This window comes from Antechinus flavipes, chromosome 2, assembly GCF_016432865.1.
Source record: "Antechinus flavipes isolate AdamAnt ecotype Samford, QLD, Australia chromosome 2, AdamAnt_v2, whole genome shotgun sequence".
NCBI lineage: Eukaryota > Metazoa > Chordata > Mammalia > Dasyuromorphia > Dasyuridae > Antechinus > Antechinus flavipes.
Window position 1 is genome coordinate 61,299,026 of NC_067399.1, and position 23,918 is coordinate 61,322,943.

The 23,918-nt window shown below is 45.1% G+C and overlaps 1 protein-coding gene across 2 annotated transcripts in view; it reads right to left on the reverse strand.

Moving 5' to 3' along the window:
- Positions 1 to 3,102: 3,102 nt before the first annotated feature.
- The window catches only part of SLC9A5 (solute carrier family 9 member A5), a 36,151-nt gene continuing 15,335 nt past the window's right edge, over positions 3,103 to 23,918 (reverse strand). Inside the window, exons 4-16 of one of the 2 annotated variants that reach the window (XM_051975024.1) lie at positions 23,722 to 23,800; positions 23,267 to 23,444; positions 20,759 to 20,979; positions 20,330 to 20,532; positions 19,516 to 19,605; positions 19,277 to 19,347; positions 18,785 to 18,914; positions 16,971 to 17,059; positions 16,640 to 16,766; positions 11,501 to 11,668; positions 9,728 to 9,797; positions 7,967 to 8,095; positions 3,103 to 4,899 (exon numbers count right to left, since the gene is read on the reverse strand). In XM_051975024.1, coding sequence (XP_051830984.1) covers positions 4,409 to 4,899; positions 7,967 to 8,095; positions 9,728 to 9,797; positions 11,501 to 11,668; positions 16,640 to 16,766; positions 16,971 to 17,059; positions 18,785 to 18,914; positions 19,277 to 19,347; positions 19,516 to 19,605; positions 20,330 to 20,532; positions 20,759 to 20,979; positions 23,267 to 23,444; positions 23,722 to 23,800 — 2,046 coding nt within the window. In that variant the 3' untranslated portion in view covers positions 3,103 to 4,408. The remainder of the gene's footprint in view (positions 4,900 to 7,966; positions 8,096 to 9,727; positions 9,798 to 11,500; positions 11,669 to 16,639; positions 16,767 to 16,970; positions 17,060 to 18,784; positions 18,915 to 19,276; positions 19,348 to 19,515; positions 19,606 to 20,329; positions 20,533 to 20,758; positions 20,980 to 23,266; positions 23,445 to 23,721; positions 23,801 to 23,918) is intronic. The other variant, XM_051975025.1, reaches the window with a different exon arrangement.

Here is a 23,918-nt window from a genome sequence, read left to right on the forward strand (position 1 = left end):
ATTCCACCAATAATGCATTAGTATCCCAGTTTTCCCACATTCCTTCCAACATTTATCATTATCTTTTCCTGTCATCTTAGCCAATTTGAGAGGTGAAAAGTGTTGCCTTAGAGTTGTCTTGATCTGCATTTCTCTAATCAATAGTTATTTAGAGCATTTTTTCATATAACTAGAAATAACTAATGTCTTTGTCTGAAAATTGCTTATATCTTTTGACAATTTATCAGTTAGTGAATGGCTTGGATCCTTATACATTTGAGTCAATTCTCTCTATATTGGATCCTTATACATTTGAGTCAATTCTCTCTATATTATATATATATATATTAGAAATGAGACCTTTATCAGAAACACTGGCTATAAAAATTCTTTTTCCAGCTTTTTGCTTTTCTTCTAATCTTAGTTGCATTAGTTTTGTTAAACAATGAATTTTTAGATAACCCAGAGAAACCTGCATAAAGCAAAACAGATTCAGATGAATTTGAATGCAGATTGAAACATACTTTATAAAATTTCTTTATTTTTCTTTTTTTGCAACATGACTAATATGGAAATATTTTCCATGATTGTCACATGTACTATCAACATCAAATCCCTTGCCTTCTCAGAAAGAAGGGAAAGGAACAGGAGGAAGTGAAAGAATTTGGAATTCAAAATTAAAAAAAGAATGTTAAAAACAATTTATGTGTTATTTGGAAGTAATATAATAAAAATACATATATATATTTAAAACTTTCAGAGATAGTCTTTGTGAGGACTTTATATTTTCTCTCAACTTAGATTTATTTAAGGGTTTTAATAAAGAAGCATGTTAGACATGAGCAGACTATAACACTTAACAGAGGAGGATGTGAACAGAAAAATCTGCATAAAAAAGTGATCAAAGAAATAGTGATTGAGAAAATCTATAAATAGTAGAAAGAGTGAGACATAATGAGAGATATCCCACAGTTTCCAATTGGTATCTACCTAATTTCAAAAGAATGTCAGAAAGCCTTAAAGCTCATTGAGAGGACTGCTAGTAGTAGACTTGTAAATGGCCATGGACAAAAGTCAAACTTAGTGGGACGGTATGGACAGGTTGAAATTGGAACTAATGGAAGTATTGAAGACATCCCAGATCCTAAATCTACTGGATCTATTGAAGTGATCACTGAAGATTAGTTCTTTTTAAGCTCAATCTTTAAGGTTACTTTTGTAGGGCAGGCAAGTTCAGGGCAGTCTTTGTTATCATATAGAGGAGATGATAACAGACTAAATTTAGTTATATTTTTAGTTAGTCATCACAACAGGGACCTCTGTGACATATGTTCCTTTTAAAGACTTCCTTGATCCCACTTAATTCTAGTGTCTTCCCTCTGAGATGATCTCCCAATTTATCCTGTATATTCTGGCTTTTGAGCTGCTAGCAGGAGCACAGTGGATAGAGTGCCGGGGCTGGAGTCAGGAAATCTCATCTTAGTGAGTTCGAATCCTACCTCAGGCATTTACTAGCTATGTGACCCTGAGCAAGTCACTTCATCCTGTCTGCCTCAGTTTCCTTATCTGTAAAATGAGCTGGAGAAGGAAATGGCAAACCACTTTGCCAAGAAAACCCTAAGAGTTTATAAATAAAATAAAAACATTTTGCTGGTAATTACTGTTTGCATCTTATCACTCCCAAAAATTGTAAACTTCTCAAAAGTAAAGATGGTCTTTTATCTTTCTTTGTGTCTCCAGGGCTTAGCTGGTGGCCCAGCAGGTGGCAGATGTTTAATAAGTATTTATTGGCTAATTGATTTGTAGTAGTTGATAAGATAATCTAACTTTGTAGGTCTCATCACCCTACTACATTCCCCTTCTTTTTATTATGTATCACTCCCTAGAAAAACAAAGGCCTAAAGTTTACTTCCTAGACCTCCCTCTCTTTTGTTCAATCCAACCAAAATGTGACACTCTTTAACTGTGCAAGGCTTTGTGCTCAATGCTGGTGATCCAGAGACACGGGGCTTCCCTCGGACAGAGAGACAGACAGGAGCAGAGAGACAGAGAAAAAGAGACAGAGACAGAGAATGTGTCTGTGGAAGATAGGGCAGTGAAATAGGGCTAGAAAAGGAGGTGGGAGACTGATTAAAAAGGTCCCTAAGTGCCAGATTAAGGATTGGGTTTTTATGTAAAAATAGTAATAATTAACATTATTTCATTTAATTTTCCTAACAGCCCTGTGAAGTGTTGTTGGCAGTTCCATTTGGCAGATGAGGGAACTGAGGCAGAGAGTAGTTAAATGACCTGCCCAGGATCACACAACTATTGAGTCTCAAAGGCAGGGCCCAAAAAGAAATCTTTCTGATTCTCAATCCAGGGCTCCAAGAGAGCCCATTGTGGTGGTGGATTTGTCCTTCTGAAGACCTGGGTTCAAATCTTACTGTAAACCACAGGTGAATTACTTCACATCAGATTAGAGGAAGGAACTTCCACACTGGGAGTTTGCACAATATCACAGGTCTGGACATCCCTCCCTCCCCCCAATAAGACGACAGGCCCTCTGAGAAGTTTTCTGAGGAGGGAGTGATCTGCTCAGACTCTGGCTTAGAAGGCTCTTTGGCTCCCTGGAAGCCTCCTGCCAGCAGTTTTCAGGGGGTCCCTTGAAGTTTTCTGAGTTTGGATCTAGGCCCCAGTTAGGAGTTATTTCCTTCACACCCTCATCTTTTGAATTCTTTCTGGAACACATTGGGAGCAGGCTGAGGATGCTTCCATCTTGGATGGGGGTGGAAGGAGTCCCCATGAGGAACATCCTGGGAATATCCCATCTGGCCTAGCTCTTGATCCCCAGCAGCTGTAAGAGCCCAGACTCCCTAGCATCCACCACAGCCACCTCAGTCCTTACCACGGAGAGACCCTCACCAGAGGTCCTGGAAGCATTGGGAGTGGGGGGGGAGGCATGAGACACTGCAGGGTGCCCCCAACCTGTGGCCTCCTTTCCCCAACAGGGGCTGCCCCCCTCAGTCTATGCCCCCCTCATTTCTGCCACCTTTTGTATGGGAAGGAGCCTCACACAGTCTTGAGGATGCCTCCCTTTTCCCTTCCCCGATGACCACCAGACACATGGAGAAAGGCTACGTATCCATCTGAGAGAGATTTAATGTTTCTCAGGTTTGAGATACAAAAGACTGAATAGGGGACAGAAGAAAATGCAGAGACTAGCCCAAAAGAAGGATCACTGACTGTCCAGCCTGACAGCCCCAACTTAATTGTTATACAACCAGACCGTCCCCCAGCAGCAGATCCAAACAATAATCTGGGGGGGCTCCCTTCCTCATGGGCGGAACCTCCTCGAGAAGATGCCCCCATAGAGAGCCCCGATCTGGGATGACAAATGGCCCTTTGGACAGAGAAAGCCTGTTCTCCCTCGCAGGAGTGATCCTGTGTCTGGGGCAGCCCCAGCCGAAGGCCTAGGCCCAGCCTGGAGGCCTTGGGGTACAAGAGGGTCTGGGAGTACATCAGCAATCAAATGCAGAGAAGTAGAAAAGAGAAAAAAACAAGGTGGGGGGGGGGAGCAGGCTGGAAGAAGGCAGGGGAAGGAAGCAGCTATTTGTCTCGGGAACCAAGGTGTCTGTGAGGGCGGCACCAAGCTCCCCACCCCTGGCCCCTCGGGTTTCCTCATTTGCCCACCTGAGGAATGTCCCCATCAGGCTTCTCAGAGACGGTGGGACCCTTATTCTAGGTACCAGGGCCAGTCTGTGCTGTGGAGGGGGTGGGGGCAGCTCTTTCACCCTTCCACCTCGGCCCCCCACATACACACATAGAAATGTACACACACAGTAACACATCATACGCACATGTATGTGCCGTGTGCACACATGTACAAGCACACACTCACTCACACGGTCCAAAGCAGTTGAGGGGGATGAAGGCGGGTGCAGGAGGCCTCCGGTTCCCAGATGCTGAGACACCCCAACCTGCAGGGGCGCGAGGGTCCCCAGCCCCACCTCTGACCCCTCCCAAGCTGGCGGGGAGTTGAAGGATTCTTCACGGGTCTCCTCGGTAGCGGGTTTGGGGATACTGGTGACCCCGGAGGAAGGGACAGAAGCAAAGGGCGGCTGGTGGGGAGCAGCCACCGGAAGCCCTCGGGTAGGGATCACCCAGGGGAACACGAGGGAAAGCTCCCATCCGCCAGGCCTCGGGATGCTCTGCTTCCCGTTCCTTTTTGTAGTCTTCATCCGCAGAGTCGCTTAGCCTCCGTGATGGAGAAGGTCAGGGTGGGGGAGGAGGGTTCCCTGCGCTCTGCTCCCCGTCTCTGGGGGCAAGCTGGGCAGTGACCTTGACCCTGGCCCGAGCGGTCTCTGGACCCTGAGTAGCAGCCGCCACACCGCCCTTTCTTCTCTCCTTTCCCTCCCTTCCCCCTCCCTCTCACCCCTGGGTCTCAAGGCTACAGCCGACCGGATCGGTTGAACTGGATAAGCCACCGGGCGTTGGCAGTGCCCGGACTGGGGCACCCGTGGCCCTCGGGGGCCATCAGCGGCTGCAGTTCCGGCTGCTCGGGGGCGTCGGCGCTGCTCTCGCTGCGGGAGCGGCCGGCCTTGGCGAGACTGGGGTTGAAGGTGAAGCCGGCGTGGGGCTCGGGAGACGGAGTAACCAGAGCGGCCAGCGGGTCCCGGAGCTCGCTTGCCCGGGGCGGGGCGCAGGCCAGAGGGCGGGCAGCTCTCAGGGCGGCCTGGGCACAGGGCGGGGAGGCCAGGCTCTCCAGGGACGAGATGCTCTGATTCCAGCCCGTCTGCATGTCCACAGGCACGATCTTGGTGGTCTCCGAGGACACGTAGACCGCCAGGTCCCCCTGCCCGCTCTTCCAGGGCAGCTCCTTCTCGGCGCAGGTCGGTGAGGGCGGGATGATCCGCGGGCTCGGGCACACCTCCACGCTCCCTGGGGACACAGTGGGCGGCTCAGGATCGCGCGCCCGTCGCCCACCGGCCCCGGGGCTTGGGGACAGCAGGCCAGGAGGGCCGGTGCTCGGGCTCCGCCAGGGAGGGGACGGCCCTGGGCCCAACCGCCGCCGCCGGCTCCTCCCCCAGAAGGGGCCGCGGGGCTTAGCTAGTCTGGCCCAGCGGCGGGGCTCGTTTGCCAGCTGGGAGCCACGCCCAGGTCACCTGTCCCTGGGAAGGGCCTATTTTCCCGGACTGCGTTCTAGCACATTACTGCGCGGGACCAGAGAAGAACGCGGGACTTGGGGCAAAGGTGGCAGTTTGCCTGGTACCATTCAACCCCGTGTGACTTAAAGGGGCATCTCTCCGAGCCTCGGGTTCTCCCCTATCAAATGAGGTGGCACCAGGCCCTCTCAGACCCTGTTCTCCGGTCCGGCAGAGGGACCAGCTGGGGCAGGGGCAGGAAGCGCTCCCCGGTAGCGGGCAATGCCCCTGAGCCCGGCCCGGCCTGAGTGGGGGGGACAGAGCGCAGGCCCCGGGGCTCAGGCCTAGACCCCGGCGGCCCTGGATGGGGGGACCGAACCCAGAGGGAGCGCTGCCCCCCGCCTGATTCATGCCTCGCTGCTTAAATAGGGCTTTAGAATGGAGAAAGTCTGTGACCCAGACTCTGTCCTTGTCATCTCTTCACTGATGCTGACTTAGCTGGGTCACCACACAGGAGTCCCGCACCTCTGAGCTCTGCTTTCCTAGCTGTAAAATGGGAGTGGTGCCTTAAGGGGGGGCCTTATTTGCTTTTGGCACATAATAAACGTTTTAAGACCTCCGTCTTTCTGTCTCTCTGTGTGTGTTTCTCTTTCTGCCTCTTGATATTTTTCCAATTGATTCGATCTGCCTTTGTGTGGGAAGTGTTTTGTAATTGTGCTGCTATAGCTCCTGACTTTACCTTGGCAGGTAGACTCCCAAATATTTTAGATTACCAACGATTATTTTGAATGGAATTTCTCTTTGTATCTCTTGCTGTTGGACTTTGTTGGCAATATATAAAAATGCTGATGACTTGTGTGGGTTTATTTTGTATCCTGCAACTTTGCTAAAGTTGTGGATTTTAGTTAATTCTCTAGGATTCTCTAAGTATACCATCATATCATCAGCAAAGAGTGACAATTTGGTTTCCTCATTGCCTACTCTAATTCCTTTAATCTCTTTCTCAACTCTTATTGCCGAAGCTAATGTTTCTAATACAATATTGAATAGTAACGGTGATAGTGGGCAACTATTACCCCTGATCTTACTGAAAATGCTTCTAGTTTGTCCCCTTTAGATATGATGCTTGCTGGTGGTTTTAAATAGATGCTACAAAAAAGTAGTTTTAAGGAAAACTCCATTTATTTTGTCTATTTCTGTCTCTGTCTCTCTCTCTCTCTCTCTGTCTCTGTTTGTCTCTCTGTCTGTCTCTCTCTCTCTGTCTCTTTCTGTCTCTCTGTCTGTCTCTCTGTCTCTCTCTCTGTATCTCTCTCTCTCTCTGTCTCTCTGTCTCTCTCTCTCTGTCTCTCTGTCTGTCTCTCTGTCTCTCTGTCTCTCTCTCTCTTTCTCCCTCTCTCTCTGTCTCCCTCTCTGTGTCTCTGTGTCTCTCTCTCTCTTTCTCTCTGTCTCTCTCTATCTCTCTCTGTCTTTCTCTGTCTCTCTGTCTCTCTCTCTCTGTCTGTCTCTATCTCTCTCTGTCTCTCTCTGTGTCTCTCTGTCTGTCTCTCTCTCTGTCTCTCTCTCTCTCTCTGTCTCTGTCTCTCTCTCTCTCTCTGTCTGTCTCTCTCTCTCTCTCTGTCTCTCTCTGTCTCTATCTCTGTCTCTGTCTCTGTTTCTCTGTCTCTGTCTCTCTCACTCTCTCTCTCTGTCCTTGTCTCTCTATCTCTGTCTCTCTGTCTCTCTCTTTCTGTCTCTCTGTCTCTCTCTCTCTGTCTCTCTGTCTGTCTCTCTTTCTGTCTCTCTCTATCTCTCTCTCTCTCTGTCTGTCTCTATCTCTCTCTGTCTCTCTCTCTGTCTGTCTCTCTCTGTCTCTGTCTCTATCTCTGTCTCTCTCTGTCTCTGTTTCTCTGTCTCTCTCACTCTCTCTCTCTGTCCTTGTCTCTCTATCTCTGTCTCTCTGTCTCTCTCTAACTCTCTGTCCCTGTTTATTTTGGGGCGAGCTGCAATGGAGACAAATTGTGAATTAATTGAGGTGGGTTGAGAAGAGGGAAAATGACAGATGAAATGAGCAATAGTTCTGGAATGAGTGAGTCCTGGGGAGGAATAGCCAACCCACCCAGAGAGCTGGAACCAGTGTAGCTTGTCCAAGCCCAGCTCATGTACCTGGAACACAGCAGAGGCTCAGTGCATACTTGTGAAATGACTGACCCATAAGCAGCCGCTTGGACAAGCAGGAAGAAAAACCACGGCTGTTCCCAGTGGATTTGACACTATGATTAAAAGTGATGTTACATCTGCCGAAAAGCTGAGAGTGGTATTACATTTGGCATTTGGGCCAAAAGGCTGTAGACGGCCACAGAATCTTAGATTGTTACTTAGAAGGGACGTTAGCTACTTGGACTCGACTCTTTCCTTTCACAGAGATGGGTATCGATTTGCAGAGCTGGGAACAATGCCCACATCACCTGTAACTGGGGAGGGACCTCAGGGGCGTGGAGCCAGCCTCTTTGTTTTATAGGGGAAGAAACTGAGAGAGGTGATGCATTATCCAGGATCATATGACTAATAAGTGCCTGGGGAGGGATTTATGCCTCCAAGCCCAGGGATCTCCCCACTACCCTACATGCCCCCCTTTGTCCAGTGCTGTTCCAAATCTATCAGACTCCCATGCAGGACAGCTTATTTACTGAAAGTGAAAGATTAAATTATCGGGGCCCAGTGGATCCAGGTTCTTCTGTTCAGCCAAACTGGCCTCCCTCCCTCTCTCTATCCGGCCTCAGGCATGCTTGGGGAAAGAGAGTCAATTGGGGTCAGCTCCCTAAAAAGAGAAGGGAATGAGGATACATCCTGGAACTTCCTGGGGAAAAGGGGAGACATCCCATTACCTGGCACCTTGTGTTCTTGGAAAACCTCATTGGTGGCCCGGGCCACAAAGACAATGCCCTCGTCGTCCTCCTTTTCTGTGTCCGAGCTGTCGCTCTCCTCCTCGGACTCCACGGCTAAGATCACTGCAGCTGGCCAGACAGAAGCAGGGCAGGGGACGCTCAGTGGGCATCTATTCCAAGCCTGCTGTGAAGTGGGCGTGGCGTCTTATCGTCTCTGGGAAGCTGGTTCAGCTAAACTCCTCCTCTCACAAAGGACTCTTTTCCACCAGTGAGTTGGTTTGTTTTCCCCGTCATTTTGGGGGGAGACAATTGGGGTTAAGTGACTTGCCTGGGGTCACAGAGCTAGTATCTAAGGCAGGTCCTTCTGACCTGGGCTGGTGCTCTATCCACTGGACCACCTAGCTGTTGCACCCACTCCATCTCCTGGAAGAGTCCTAGCTTGCCATAGGATTCAAGAGTTTAGAGCTAGAGAAATTCTCCAACATCATCTATTCCCATCCCTTAGTTTTTTCTGGAATGTGCCGAAGGTCACAGAGGTAAATAAAGGAATAAAGCTATTATTCTAACATCTGATTTCAAATCCCATACTCTTTCCCCCGCCGGTATGCTCCCTAAAATTGGGTACCCAAAGAGGAACACGAGAGTCTGCATGTGGATAACCCAGAGGCAAAGATGCTGGGGCAGGCATCTCCCTCCTGTAGACAGTCCCCCCATTAATGCCCTCTGTGATTATTAGCTGATCTGCATGCTGTGTCACACATAATTTAAACTGAGCTTTTAGTCATGAAAACCTCTCTACTCCAAAGCCCGAGGATAACTCCCCGGGGAATCTGGGTCAGCCTGGGACCGCTCCTGGGTCTCACATGGAGAAAAGATACAAATAAATGCATTATGGAAAGAGCTTCATTCTTCCAGGAGGCAGCAAGGCAGCAGGGCATGGTACATGAGTCCATCAAATGAGAGGCAGCTTTGACACAATGGGAAGGCACTCAATTAAGAGTCTCCAATGTCAGCTCTGCGCTGTGTCAACTGGGCAGTCCAGTCTCATCCCCCACCCTGTCCAATCTGTTGTCATCCCATGATTTTTCCCTTCATGACATCTCGTGCCTGAGTCCTAGTTCCTAACATGGCACCGCATCCTGGTGCAGAGGTCTCAAACTCAACAAGCCCAAAACAAAACCTACCGTCTTTTCCTTCCAAATCTTCTCTGCTTCCAAATGTCCATGTTTCTGGAGAGGGCAGCAGCATCCACCCAGTTACCCAGGCTTGTGACTTCAGGGTCGCCCTCAAGTTCTCAAAGTGTAACCAATGTGTTGTCAAGTCTTTTCTACCTTGATAGCATCTTTCGTATACGTCCCCTTCCTCCCCTCATAACGGCAGGCACCGACTTGTATCATCCCACAGCTGGACTGCTGCAATAGGCTGCTGATCGCATCCCCCTGCCTCAAGTCTCTCCCCACCATAATCCAACCTCCATTCACCTATCCTAGGGAAATTCCCCAAGGGTGGATATGACCATGCCATTCCCCCCAACTTAATAAATTTCAGTGGCTCCCTGTGACCTCCAAGCCTCTGTTTGGCTTTAAAAGCCCCTCTCGACATGGCCCCTTTTCCAATCTCCTTACATCCAGCAGTTTCCCAACATGCCAGGCTCCTCTTACACTTAGCACAGAACTGGGCACACAGTAAGTTGGTTGATGAGTTGCCTCACTGGGCAGCACTGTATTTCCCCTCCACCCACTTCCTTTTCCCTCAGCTTGCCTGTGTCCGGTAAATTTGCAGCTCGATGAGGTTTCCCATTCGGAGTCTCTTTGTCTGCTGAACCATCCTTCTGGAGACAAAAAGGGAAAAAACCCGAGTCACCCTTGGAACTTGGCTCCCAAATTCCAATTTCCTACCCTGGTAGGGTACCAAGCTGCAAGGCAAGCAGATGGCAGGCAGTAATCCATATCCTCAGCCCAGAGGGTGACCTTCTCAGGTGTGAAATAAGTCCCCACCTGGGTCTCTGGGTGCTGCCGAAGTGGGCGAAGATGCAAACATGGCTCTGGCCTGAGGGCAGATAATCAGGGTCTCTGGTTTTCTTTCCCCAAATCCCAGTCTCCAGAACTTAAGCATGTTTATTCCATAGCTAACAACTAAGATGTTGTATGCTGCTTCCTAGATCCCCAATTTACTCCCAATCATAAATAAGATCATAGGATTTGGACCTGGAAGGAACCTTAGGGGTAATTTATTCTAATCATCTCATGATTAGATAAGGGACACTGAGGTCCAGAGAGTAAGGGATTGGTCTAAAGTCAAGCTAGTAGCTGGATTGGAATTCACTCCTAGACCCTTGATCCCAAATCCAATGTTTTCAACCCAGTTTAGCCTATGACTCCCTAGATGAATTCTCCACCTCCATCCCTTGGCCATCTTGGCTGTCATCCTTCTACTCCTCAGAATCGCCATTGAGGAAGCACCGGTGCCAGCCTGGCTGACTTTAACTCCAGCCCAGCCCATGATCGCCAGGATTCCTCTTCACCTTGTCTGTGCCTTGGATTTTCCACTTCCATCCCTTCCATACACAACCTCTACTTTGCAGCTCCCTTTTATGCATTGTCTTCACTTATTAGAAGATTCACCTCCTTTAGGACAGGAACTGTCTGGTCTCTACTTGTGTTTGTATTCCTAGTACTTAGCACATCTCTTGGCACATTGTAAACATTTGATAAATGTTCTCTCTATCTATCTGTCCTCTAGCTATCTATATCTATCATCTATTTATTTATAACTACCAAATTATATGTAAATCAATCACCAGTCATCAGTCTCAAATATCTACAATCTACTTATCCATAACTGATTTTTATTTATATATATATCATCTATTTCTATTTAAATCTATCATCAGTCCCTCTATTTTATGTATGTCAATCATCTATTCATATCTATTTGTATATCAATTTATATCTAAATCTGTTATCAACCCCACTATCTCATCTATTCATTTCCTCAATCTTATCTATCATCTATTTACATTTATTTGTAACTATCATCCAGCTATGTCTAAGTAAATCCATCTATCTCATTTATTGATCTCATCTATCAGTGTATCAATCGTCTCTCCATCTATCTTTCTATTTATCCTTCTACCTATCCTTCTGTCTGTCTGTCCATCTATTCATCTAGCTCCACTAGAGAATGGATTATGGGATGACCTTGGGTTAAGGGGATACATACACAAGCTATAATCTGGAGTCCTTAAAAAAAGTAGGGCTGCCCAAGAGGTCATCTGGGTCCCCGAAATCATCATCACACATTTATATAGCACTTCGTGGTCTGTCATTTCCTCACAGCGGTCCAATCTGGATCGCCTGTTTTCCAGGACTCTCCGGCTCTCCGGGGCTGGCTCCAGGCAGGGAAGGGCGGATTGCCCAGAACTCCCCACAAGCATCAGCCTCAACCAGAAGCCACAAAGGGAAAGGATGATGTCTGGCGCGCTAAAGGGGATGGGAGAATCCGGAGCACAGAGACAACCAGGGAGGGTCTCACCTTCCGGCCGGCCTTCCGGAGCCGCAGCTTGCTCTTAGAGAGACACACGTTGTGTTTGGTGGACTTGAAAGACTCCAATCTCCGTTTCATGTTCTGCTGAAATACTTCCTTGTCCTGACGGGCCTGGGCATCCTCTGAGATAAAATGACGGCTACAGCTGGCCTTGTACTACAAACAACGGCCCTCAGTGAGGCTCTGGTCACCGCCACCCCGAAGCCTCCATGAGAGCCCTTGTGGTCATCACTTCTCCCCCCTCAGCTGCCAAGTCCTACGATCCCAGAACTAGAGCTAGAAAGGAGTTTAGGGGTCATCTCGCCCAGGCCAGGTATTCTTAACCTTTTTTGTGCATCCTGGACGCCTCAGGCAGCAATCTGAAGCTGATGAACCCCTTCTTAGAATCATGTTTTTAAATGCATAAAATATACAGAATTACAAAGGAAACAAATGCTACTAAAATATAGTCCATGTATATATACACACACATACATGATAGTATATTAATATATTATCATATACTTATATATGATAATTGTTTAATTATATATATTATATAATTACATATAAAATATATTTATATATAATGTATAATGCTTATATTATATATTATACTTGTATATTAGTATACTAATATAAGTATATATACTATTTATATTAGCATATATTAGTATATATACATTTATACTATACATTAGTATAGTATATATACTGGAGTATATATAATATGATACAATACATGATACAGATATATACATATACCTATATGCTCTCTCTCTCTCTCTATTTATATAAAACTTATATATGCTAATATATAAGTATAACATATATGTTTTATATAAGTATATGTGTTATACATAAGACCTATACATTCGTATATATAGGTGTGTACATATGTATAATAGATAGCTTATATATATTAGTATATGTATATGTATCTATATACTACATATGCATATATATCTATATGTATGCTATTATATATACATACATACATGATAGAATTAATATACTAATATATAGTATTTAAGCATACATACTATATATTAGCATATACATATATTAGTATATATGTTTATATCTATATATTGGCTAATATAATATATTACACATATTATACATATCTTATATATTAGTATATGTAATATACTAATATACACACATATGTAAAATCTAAATATTTTTTAGAAGTTCATGGATCCTAAGTTAAGTGCCCCTGATCTAATTCAAACCCTTTATTTTTCAGGGGATAAAAATGAAGCCAGGAGTTGAGGCATAAGTGACTTGCCTAAAACCATACATACTAAATAGGAGAAATAGGATTCAAATCTGGATCTTCATTTAAAATATTTATTTGATATTTTATTTTTCCCAGTTACATGCAAAACAAATTGTAATGTTTGTTTTTAAAACTTTGAGTTTCAGATCCTCTCTTTTCCTCCCTCCCCACCTCCTCCCCCATTGAGAAGGCAAAGTGAAGTTAAGTAAAATAATCTAATTCAAAATTGAAAGCTCTTTCCCTGTATCACATTATATCTGTCCCCAGCTTTCTATTCTAATACCTGACCATGTAGGTATAGGTACAAACATCTCCTGCTACTACAATAGGTTGCTCATTAGTCTTTCAATCTCTTGTATTTTTTCTCTGATAATAATTCCCATTTCGCTCACCTTTTACTAACCATAACTTTTCAAAGTAGGGAGTAGGATGCGATACAAACAACTGGCTCTGGAATCTGTGGGCCTGAGTTCCAATCCTATACCTGCTACTTACTCCCTGTGTGTCCTTGGCTACATCAATGATAGTGAGCCCAGAGATTCCAGAATATAGAAACTGGGTTAGAGAACACCAGCAATCCTGATTTCAACTTGGCTTTTTCAATCTTGTCCCAAGTTGATTTGCATGGCAAGCAGGGCCATGATGGGGATTGAAAAGAACCAGTTATGGTGACTCCTTTTGCACTTTTCACTAAGTGGAGCCCCAGGGATGTTTTGAAAGAACACAAACTAGAGGATGGAAGATAGGAGCAAGGAACCTGAATTCATCAGAAGGAAAAATAATTCAAATAAATGGTAAACTTAATTTTTTTATTTTTGTTTTTTGTTTTTCCTTTTTCTGATGATAAACTTTAAAATTCCCAAGGGCTTCTCTAGCTAAATGGATACAGTTGACAGTATAGAAGCACTAAGGTTAGCCCTATAGCTATAAACTAAATAGTTTATGAGCTTTTCCCCCTTACCAGGTGTGGTATAGTAAAGATCCTTCTTGTGTTTTGGTTGAAATATACAGTCTCTGAATTCCCTTACAATTTTCAGATTCTGAAAGTGAAAACTGAATGGATGCCCATCAATTGGGGAATGGCTGAATAAGTTACGGTATATGAATGTTATGGAATATCATTGTTCTATAAGAAACAATCCGCAGGATGATTTCAGAGAGGCTTGGAGAGACTTACATGAACTGAGGCTGAGTGAAATGAGCAGAACCAGATCATTAAACACAGCAACAACAAGACTACAATGATTAATTCTGGTGGACGTGGCTCTCTTTAACACTGAGATGATTTAAACTAGTTCCAAATGTTCAGTGATGAAGAGAGCTATCTACACCTAGAGAGAGGACTGTGGGAACTGAGGGTAGAACATAACATAGCATTCTCATTCTTTTTGTTGTTGTTTGCTTGCATTTTTGGTTTTTTTCTGAGTTTTTTTCTTGTTCTGATTTTTCTTGTGCAGCAAGATAACTGTATAACTATGTATACAGATATTGTATTTAAGATATATTGTAAAATAGTTAACATGTATTGAACTACCTGCCATCTAGGGGAGGGAGTGGGGGAAAGGAGGGGAAAATTTGGAACAGAAGGTTTTGCAAAGGTCAATGATGAAAAATTACCTATGCATATGTTTTGTAAATAAAAAGCTTCAATAAAAAAATTTTCAGATTCCGTGATTTTGTTTCTTGTTTGATCAAATATCTTTTGCTCTGAATTAATATGCAATCTGATTGGACAAATAAAAGTAAACCCATGGATGGAGGCTCATGACTGATAGTCTTAGAAGTTTGCTGACCATCAAAATGCCTCAAATATGGGGAACATTTCTGGAGGCCTATGTAGATGAGGTCTCCAAGTGCTATATATCACCAAACCTCAGTTTACACATCTATAAAATGAGCTATTTAAATGAGATGACATCACTTTTCTCATTTATAAAATGAGAGGGTTAAATGAGATGACCTCAGTTTTCTCATATATAAAAAGAGAAAGTTAGATGAGATGACCTCTGAAGTCTCAGCTAACCCTAAATCTATAAATCCTTCATCTAGTACTTCAAGAATCTATGATTTTCTCTAGGTAGCTACTTCTTCCACCAGTGAAAATTATGGTTTCTCTATGCCTTACAGGATAATCTCCATAAAGTGCCATGGTCAAAACACTCATCACTCTGTGACTAACTTAATTGCCCCATTTTATATTATGTCCACTTTATTCCAGACACTGATTGCCTTCTTTCAAAATAATAAGAAAGACAGCTAACATTTATGTATGTAGTGCTTACTATTTGCATCAAACATATCTTATTCTTTCTCATATTTCAAAAATTAAAATTTTTTCTCTATTTTCCCCTCCCTTCCTTATGCACATACAAAACTTACACACACACACACACACACACACACACACACACACACACACCTCCCCCCAGGTAAAATCCTGACCATCCTAGTCTTCAAATGCCACCTTCTTCAGGAAGCATTCTGTGATGTTTCAAGTTGAAAATTATCTCTATTTTCCTGGTCCTCATCTAAAATTTGCTATTTCTTTTTCTTTTGCTCCTGGACTGAAAATGCCCTGTTACAAATATCAGTTACCCTATCAAATACTCTTTTCTCACCTCTGCTCCAAAGGCCTCGTTTTGAACTCCACCTCCCAGTGAGTTCTCCTTGTTCTCATTCACCATACTGGCTGGCTTTTCAGCCCATCTGGCTTTTGTCACCTGTTGCCCAATTCAATCACTTCATTTTCTACCTACTTATGGCACCTCTTCAGCTAAATTCTGAACTCCTCAAGGCAGGAACCATGCTGTTTCCTTCCCCTTTGCATCTTACAGTGTAATGCTATGAATATATTCAGAATCATAAAAATTTACCATGCCTAGAGTATTTACAGGTTTACAAATTGTTTTCCTTGTGGCAAATCAGATAGCAGAGTGGAGAGAGCATTAGAGCAGGAATTAGGAAGACCTGAATTCAAAATTGACCACAAATACTTGCCAGCTATGTGACTGAGTATGTCATTTCTTCTCTGCCCTCAGTTTTTTAATTTGTATAATGTATAATTTCATAATGTATAATGTATAACTAATAACACCTACCTCCCAGGATTGTTATGAGGATCAAATGGGATGATATTTGGGGTAGCTAGTTCTGGAATCAGGAGGATCTGAATTCAAATTTGACCTCAGACATTTAAAACTTCCTAGCTGTGTGACCCTAGGCAAGTCACTTAATCCCAACTGCCTAGCCAAAAAAAAAAAAAATCATTTTTAAAATGGGGCAGTAGATGGCACAGTAGATATAGCACCAAACCTGAAGTCAGAAGGACCTGTGTTCAAATTGGGCCTCAGATACTTAATACTTCCTAGCTGTGACCCTGGGTAAGTCACTTAACCCCAATTGCCTCAGCAAAATAATAATAATATGTGTAAGTCACTTTTCAAAATTTAAAGCACTAAATATAATGCTTTCATTTGCGATGATGATGATGATGATGATGATGATGATGATGCTTTAGTGGAAAGTGTAGTCAAAGAACCTGAGTTCAAATCCCAGCTTTGCTACTTACCTGAACATATCTTTCCTCTTTGAGCCTTACTCTCTTTCAGTTCTAAATTTCAGGTAATTAGTAAAAGGCCTTTCTATGCATTTACAGATTAAGAGAAGAGAGCCAGAATTGATATCCAGGTTTTTTAGTACCAAGTCCAATGTTTTTCCCATTACTCTCTGTAGCCTCCCATATAGCAGCTCTTGGCAAATGATTTTGGTTTTGCTTTTTATTATTTGCCCCCCAGCCCTGAATCTTGGTTTCCTCCAGGCCAAAGGCCATTGAGGAAGGACTCTCTCCCCACCTATGTGCATCTCACCCTCCTACGGGGTTTGTAGAGGCCTCCACTGAGCAGATGGTGCATGATGGCATCTTCTCGGTCCCTGCCACTTCGAACTGTGTCGATCACCTGTAGATCCAGGCAGGCACCACTGCCACTCTCCCGCCTATGGGAAGGAAGTAAGCCAAGAGGGTAAATTGCAGAGGGAACCACAATAACCTTAGTACAACTCTTCAGGGGACAGTGAAGAGAAGGAAGTTGGGGTTGGATAAAGAGCCTGATATAGAAATGGAGAAGCCTTGAGAGGGAGAAGAGGCTAACTTGGATAAAAAGGAACCTAGCTTGGGGAGGCAAGCACTGTGATACTTACAGTAGGTTGGTGACAGAGGTCTCTGCTGTAGAGTTGCGGCTGGGCATCGAGGGTAGAGTGAGCCCTGCTGAGGATAAGATGTGGCCTCCCTAAGGGTATAAAGATGAATCTCAGATGGACGCTTACTGCCTAGAGTAAATATTTCAACTCTGAACTCCAAGACCAGAGATGCTGGACATCCTTTCCCCAACACTCCATCACAATTACTAGTTTAAGCAATACTGTATGATGATCAGCTACAAATGGCTTAGCTCCTCTCAGCAATACTATGATCCAGGAAAATTTCCAAGGACTGGGAATAAAAAATGTTAACCTGCATCCAGAGAACAGATTGATGGACTCTGAATGCAAATCAAAGCAAAGTACTGTCATTTTCCCTTTCTGTGTGTGAGTTTTTTCCTTTGTTTTTGTTTTTTTCTTTTACAACACGAATAATATGGAAATATGTTTTACATGATCATATGATACACAGCCTATACCAAATTGTTTACTGTTTTAAAAAGAAGGGAGGAGAGGGAAAAAGAAAAATCTGGAACTCAAAATTTTGTAAAAATAAATGTTAAATATTGTTGTTGTGTTGTTTTCATAAAATTGGAAGAAATAAAACACTATTTTAAAAAACAGTCAACAGTTTCCAGACACCATGAATTATTCATCCAGGGTCCAAAGCTTGTCAATCACCTACTCTAGTTCTAGCCATTGCACCAGATTAACAGTTCTTAATTTTTTTACATATATTGTGGATTCTGTTTGGCTGTCTTGTAAAAACTGTGGACTCTTTCTCAGAATTATATTTTTAAAAGCACAAAAATAAAATACGCAGGATTGCCAAGAAAACCAATTATTATGCATAATATATATTTATATGTAATATATAATACAACATTAGATTGTAAACTCCTTGAGGGCAGGAGTTGTCTTTCACTTTTCTTTGTATTCCCAATGCTTAGCATAAGGTCTGACATATAGTTGGCACTTAAGAAATGCTTACTAATTGGTGGAACATAATGAAATACAGTTATCAAAATTTTTTTTAAAAGTTCATATGCCCAAAGGGCTATCAAACTGTGCATACCTTTGATCCAGCAGTATCTCTACTGTATCTGTATCCCAGAAAGATTATAAGGGAGAGAAAAGGACCCACATGTGCAAAAATGTTTGTAGCAACTGTTTTAATAGTGCCAAGGAAATGGAAACCGAGTGGATGCCCATTAATTGAGGAATGGCTGAAAAAGTTATGATATATGAATGTAACGGAAAGGCCTAGAAAGACCGACATAAATTAATGCTAAGTGAAATGAGTAAAATGAAGAAAACACTATACCCAGCAACAACAAGATCATGTGATGATTAACTGTGATAGACGTGGCTCTCATCAACAATGAGATGACTCAGGTCAATTTCAATAAACTTGTGAAGAGAGCCATCTGCATCTAAAGAGAAAATTATGGGGATTGAATAGGGATCACAACATAATATTTTCAACTTTTTTGTTGTTTGCTTGCTTTTTTTTCTTTCTCAATTTTTTCCTTTTTAATCTGATTTTTTAATGCAACATGGTAAATGTGGAAATATATTTAGAAGAATTACACGTGTTTAACCTATATTGGATTAGAAGAGGGAGGTGGGAAGAAGAGAGGGAGAAAAATTTGGAATACAAGGTTTTGCCAAGGTGAATGCTGAAAACTATCTTTGTATGTATTTTGAAAAGAAAAAATATTATTAAAAATAAAATTAAAAAAACAAGTTCATAGACCCCAGGTTAAGAACCCTTGCAAGCCCAATTTTGTTTTATGCACCCTGATAAGGCTTACCTGATCCACAAAACTGATGGCATCTCGGATGTTGAGTTTATAGTACACATCCCAGATCTGGTCCCGGATACGGTAGGCAGATCGACGCATCAATAGTTGACTCAGGTATTTCTTGTCAAATTGTTCCCACCTAGAAAGGGGATAGATTTCCCCCCCCCCTTAAATTCCCTAAGGGCTCTAGAAAGACTTTTCAAGATCTGTCTCTGGGCAATAAGGGTTGGGATAAAAAGCACTGGTCTAAACTGAAGATCTGAGTTCAAATCTAGACCCCTACATTTACTGGCTAAGCAAGTCACTAGATCAGCCTCATTTTCCTCATTTGTAAAATGGTATGTGGGATATGTGTAAACTTCAAAGTATAAGGTGTTCTCCTTCTCTAGGAGCTCTCTTCCCAGCTTGCTAGGCCTGAATAATAGCATTCAGCCCATCTCTGCCCCTAGGAAGCTGCTGAGGTGGTCTTTTCAGAAAGTGGGGAGAGGGAGACATGCTCACCTGTCCCTCCAGTAGTGGTAGCCATGGTGGCCAACTACATCTTCCACAGCTGCCAAAATATGGTCAAAGGTCTATAGAAGGGACAGGAAAGTACAGTCATGACACTGATCCTACTGCTTAAGAAGGCCCAGAATTTGGACATGAAATTAAAATTTTGTATCTGGAAGAGTCTGGTCATAGTCCCTTCTAGTCCCGGAGAAGAACTGTTCCTTTGGGGCCCAAATGTCTCTGATACCCACATGTTCGTGTAGTTCCTGGTTTAAGGTGGGCTTGTGGTGATCACTTCGCTTCACTTTCAGCCACTTGACGAGAGGCTTTATGGTTAGACCCTGGGGAACAGGAAGAGAGATGAGGAGGAGACAAGTACAACTAGGAATGCAAGCCATTTACTATCCTCACTATGCCCTGATATTGCCCCTTTCCCCCATGGGATGAGACTAAGTTCTTCTCTGACTTCACATAATGCTAGAGTTCCCCTTCATAGCCATGGGAGAATTGGAAAGAGTTGGATAGAGAATCAATGAATCAAAATGTCAAGGTTTGAATGTTCTGGAGATGGATCATTGAGTCCAGTTTCCATTTTTCATGGGAGGGGCTTGGAGGCCCAGAAAGAAAAGAACTTTCCCCATAGTCCCATAGCAAGCTGGACAGTGGACCAGGACTGGAATCCACATCTCCTGACTTCCAGTTCCCCACCATGAGCTCAATGAATTAGATGGTTCCTGAAGCCCTGATGAATGGAATTGGAAGCAACAGAGCTTAGTGGAGGGAGAAGAGAATGGACACTACAGAAAAACAGATTTAGAATGACTGTCAGGAAACTCTCCTAACCATTAGAGTTGTTCAAAAATGGGAGTCACTGATTAAGGAAATGATGGGCTCCCCTCTCTGGAATGCTCCAAGTGGAGCCTCGATGTGGGGTTTGTGGGAGGCTCTTATAGAGCAGGGTCCTTGACCTTAGATCCCTACGAGGTCCCATTTTGGGAGTTCTGGGACAAACTCTGTGGTTACCCCTACGTAGCCCCCTCCTCCCTTCCCGGCAGCCCCTCCCACCTGCACGATGACTGTGAAGAAGACCACCACAATGGTCGTAGCCACAAAGTAGTCCTTGGCAGGGACCTTGGTCTTATCCAGAAGGATGACGAGAGCAAAGGCCACAGCCCCTCGCAGGCCCCCATAGGACATCACCACCTGGTCAATCTTGTCCAAAGGGACCAGCCGGAACTGGTTCAGCACCCATGTCTGCAGGACTACGCCTGCAGGGGAGGGAGGCCGGGTGGGAGGAGGGGCGGGGGCGGGGAAGCCAGGTGGAGTGAGAGGTCAGGGCAGGGGAGGAAGGGCCCAGGTTAGGGTCTGACAAGGGCTAGAAGGGTGAGGAGCAAGCAAGGTCCGGACGGGGACTGACCGAGGGAAGGAGGCAGTGGGAGATGGGCGGGGCGGGGGCAGGGTGATGTGGGAAGGCGGCCAGGGACAGGGCAGTACCGAGGGCCCGGAAGAGCAGGATGAAGAACAGGGTCCCAAGCACCAGCCCGGTGTCCCAGGCCCACTTGGAGGAGTCCACAGCCGAGATGCCCAGCAGCATGAAGATGACGGTCTCGGCGCAGCTGGCCAGAGTCTTCATGGTGTACTTGACAGCCGTGCGGGACTTGTGTGAGATGTTGGCCTCCACGTACTTCTTACAGCCCACCCCGCACATGGTCACTCTGAGGGGGACGGGGATGTTAGACGGGCCCCCCAGAAACCAGAGGCGTCCCGCCCGGGAGGGGTGGGCCGCCGTCCCCAGCCCAGCAGTGGGGCCCACCGCCCCCAACAACTGGCCCACCTTCCAATGGCGGGGACTTCCTAGGGAGCCGCATCTGCAGCTTCCTCCCATTTGTCCCACATCTGTCCTCAGGGGCCGAGGAGAACAATGCTAGGGCATCCTTCTCCCACAGTCTCTGGGGTTTGAGCTGGCAGGAAGGAAATTGGGCCTCAAGGGGAAGAGTCATAATTACTGGAGCAGCCTGAGATTCTCTGGTCCTGGTTCTTAGCCTGGGGTCAATGAACTTGGATTGGTGTGGTTTTTTAAAATATTTTGTTCAATGTGGTGATTCAAGGCAATTCCAATGGAAAATGCCACCCGCATCCAGAGGGGGAAATAGGGAGACTGGAAATGGATTAAAGCATAGCATTATCACTTTTTTCTTGTTATTGTTGTTGTTTGCTTTTTCTTTCTCATTTTCCCTGTGGTCTGATTTTTGTTGTACAACATGAAAAATATGGAAATATTTAAAACAATTGCATATATTTAACCTATATTAGATTACTTGCTGGTTTGGGGAGGGGGGAAAGTGAGGAAGGGAAGGAGAAAAAATTGGAACACAAAGTTTTACAAAAAAATGAATGTTGAAAAGTATCTTTACATGTATTTGGAAAAATAAAATACTATTGAAATTTTTAAGTAAATAAGTAATATTTTGATAATTATATTTCAATACAATCGGTTGCCTCTGTAATCCTAGGTGTTTTATTTTATTCACTTAAAAACATATTTCTGAGAAGGGGTCCATAAGCTGAAAGACACATCAACTCCCAATCCACACCAATATTTTATAAAGACAGAAAAATAAGGCCCATAGAAGGGAAGGAATTTCCCTCCAAGTCCCAAGTGGGTGGGCGACAGAGCTCAGGCTCCTGACCCTAAAGTCAGAGTTTTTTTCTTACACCATCAGAAGGAAACAGCAATCAGACCAAGGGAGCCCCAAAGGGTCTAATTAGAGGGTGCCCCCAGACAACAATTCAAGTTTTCTGGGAAAAGTTAAACAAAAGCAATGAGCACAAAACCTCAGAATTCCCTGAATCCTCTGGACCAGCACAAATCCCAAAGACAGCTGCCAGCTTTGGTCCAGGGATACCAAATTTTCCCTGGGCCTATCAGAATATTCATTTGTAACTGGACAGGTTAACAAGGAAGCACATTCCTGTACCAACTAAGCCTCAGCTATTCCTAAATATAATAATAATGATTATTATTATTCCCACAGAAATTATAATGATGGCAACAATAAGGGCTATCTCTAGAGTACCCCAAGTTTTAAAAGGCAGGTAGGCGAAGCAGTAGAAGGAATGGTGGATCTGGAATCAGGAGAGACTGAATTTAAATCTAATGAGCAGCAGCATCCTCGGCAAGTCACTTAGCCTCTGTCTGTCTCAGTTTCCTCATCTATAAAATGAGGATAATAATAGATTATAGATATATATATATATAATAGATAAGATACATATAATAGATAATACAACAATAGATTGTTGCCAGGATCAAATGAGATATTAATAATCTTTTGAGGCAGCACAAGCTCCCTTATCCCTAATTCACAAATAAGAAAACTGAGGCTCCAGGACAGAAGCTAGTTTGGCTGTGGCCCCAGGGCAGGGACCCGTCTCTCCTAGCCCCAGGCCCGCCAGCTCACGTTGCCCCCGCCTCACAGCAGAGGGTCTGGCCACTTAAAAGACTCCCGCCACGTTGTTTTCAGGATCGTAGAGCTCAGGGGTGGGAGAGTTAGCTGGGCTCCCCAAGGCCACCTGGCGCGGCCCATAACTGAGGAGGAAGCCCTTCTGCATCTCCATCGGGCGCTCACTGCGCTTCCGCCCGAAGCTTCTGGTGACCTGGAGCTTATTTCTTCCCGAAGCAACCCCATTTCTCTTTGGGGTCAGAAAGCAGTTTTGCCTCAAGGTGTCTAAAGGGACCTCCCTCAACAACTGGTCCCACTGTCCCGACTCCGCCCGAGACCCAGTCTGAGCTTCTCCCCCGTGCAACGGCGACGTCTCCCTCCAGCCTTGACACTTGCAGCTCACCTTGGACAGCAGCCGCCAGAGCCATCGCCTCCGGCTCCCCCCGTCCCTCCCCGGCCCGGCCCCGGAGCTGTCATTCCCGGGGGCAGAGGAAGGCTGTCCGAAGCCCCAGGGCAGGGACCCCCCCCCAGGCTTCCGCCTTGGGCCCCAAGGACTCACGCAAGGATGGCGGAGAGCGAGGCCATCTCCGCGGTGAGGTAAGCCGCGTACGCCAAGAGGAAGACCAGCAGAGGCTCGATGATACGGACCCGCTTGGTGAACCGTGTGGTCAGGGCCAGGAGGAAGGCAAAAACTAAGCCCACGGCTGCCCCGCCCAGACTGACCACAAAGAGGGAGGCTGGGAAGGAGGCCGGGCTGTCAGCATGGACCCCCTTCCTCCCCCCCCAAACCAGCAGCAAAGAGGGGAAGGGCCACGGCCGCTGCCCTCCACGGGGGGCTCAGGGCCTCGGGAGCTGGCCAGCGGCTAGAGGCTGAGGGGGGCGGCTCTCGCGGGAAAGGGGGAGGGACCCGAGCAGAGGCTTCGCTGCGTCCCGGCTCTGAGCAAGGGCCTGGCCCCCCGGGGGAGGAGCGGGCAGAGGACCCAAGAGGGCGGCAAAGGGGAGGGAGGTACTGACCGACGCCTTTGACGTAGTCAATGGCCTGAACATTGACGGAACCCATCTCCACGAAAGAGTTATACACTTTGTACAGCACCTGAGAGAGCGGGATCATAAAGGCGAGGTCACGTCCCTGCAGTCCCAAGGCTCACAAGACCCGGTCTTCACATCAGGTGGCGAAAGGATTCCATTCTACCAACTCCCACCTCCACACC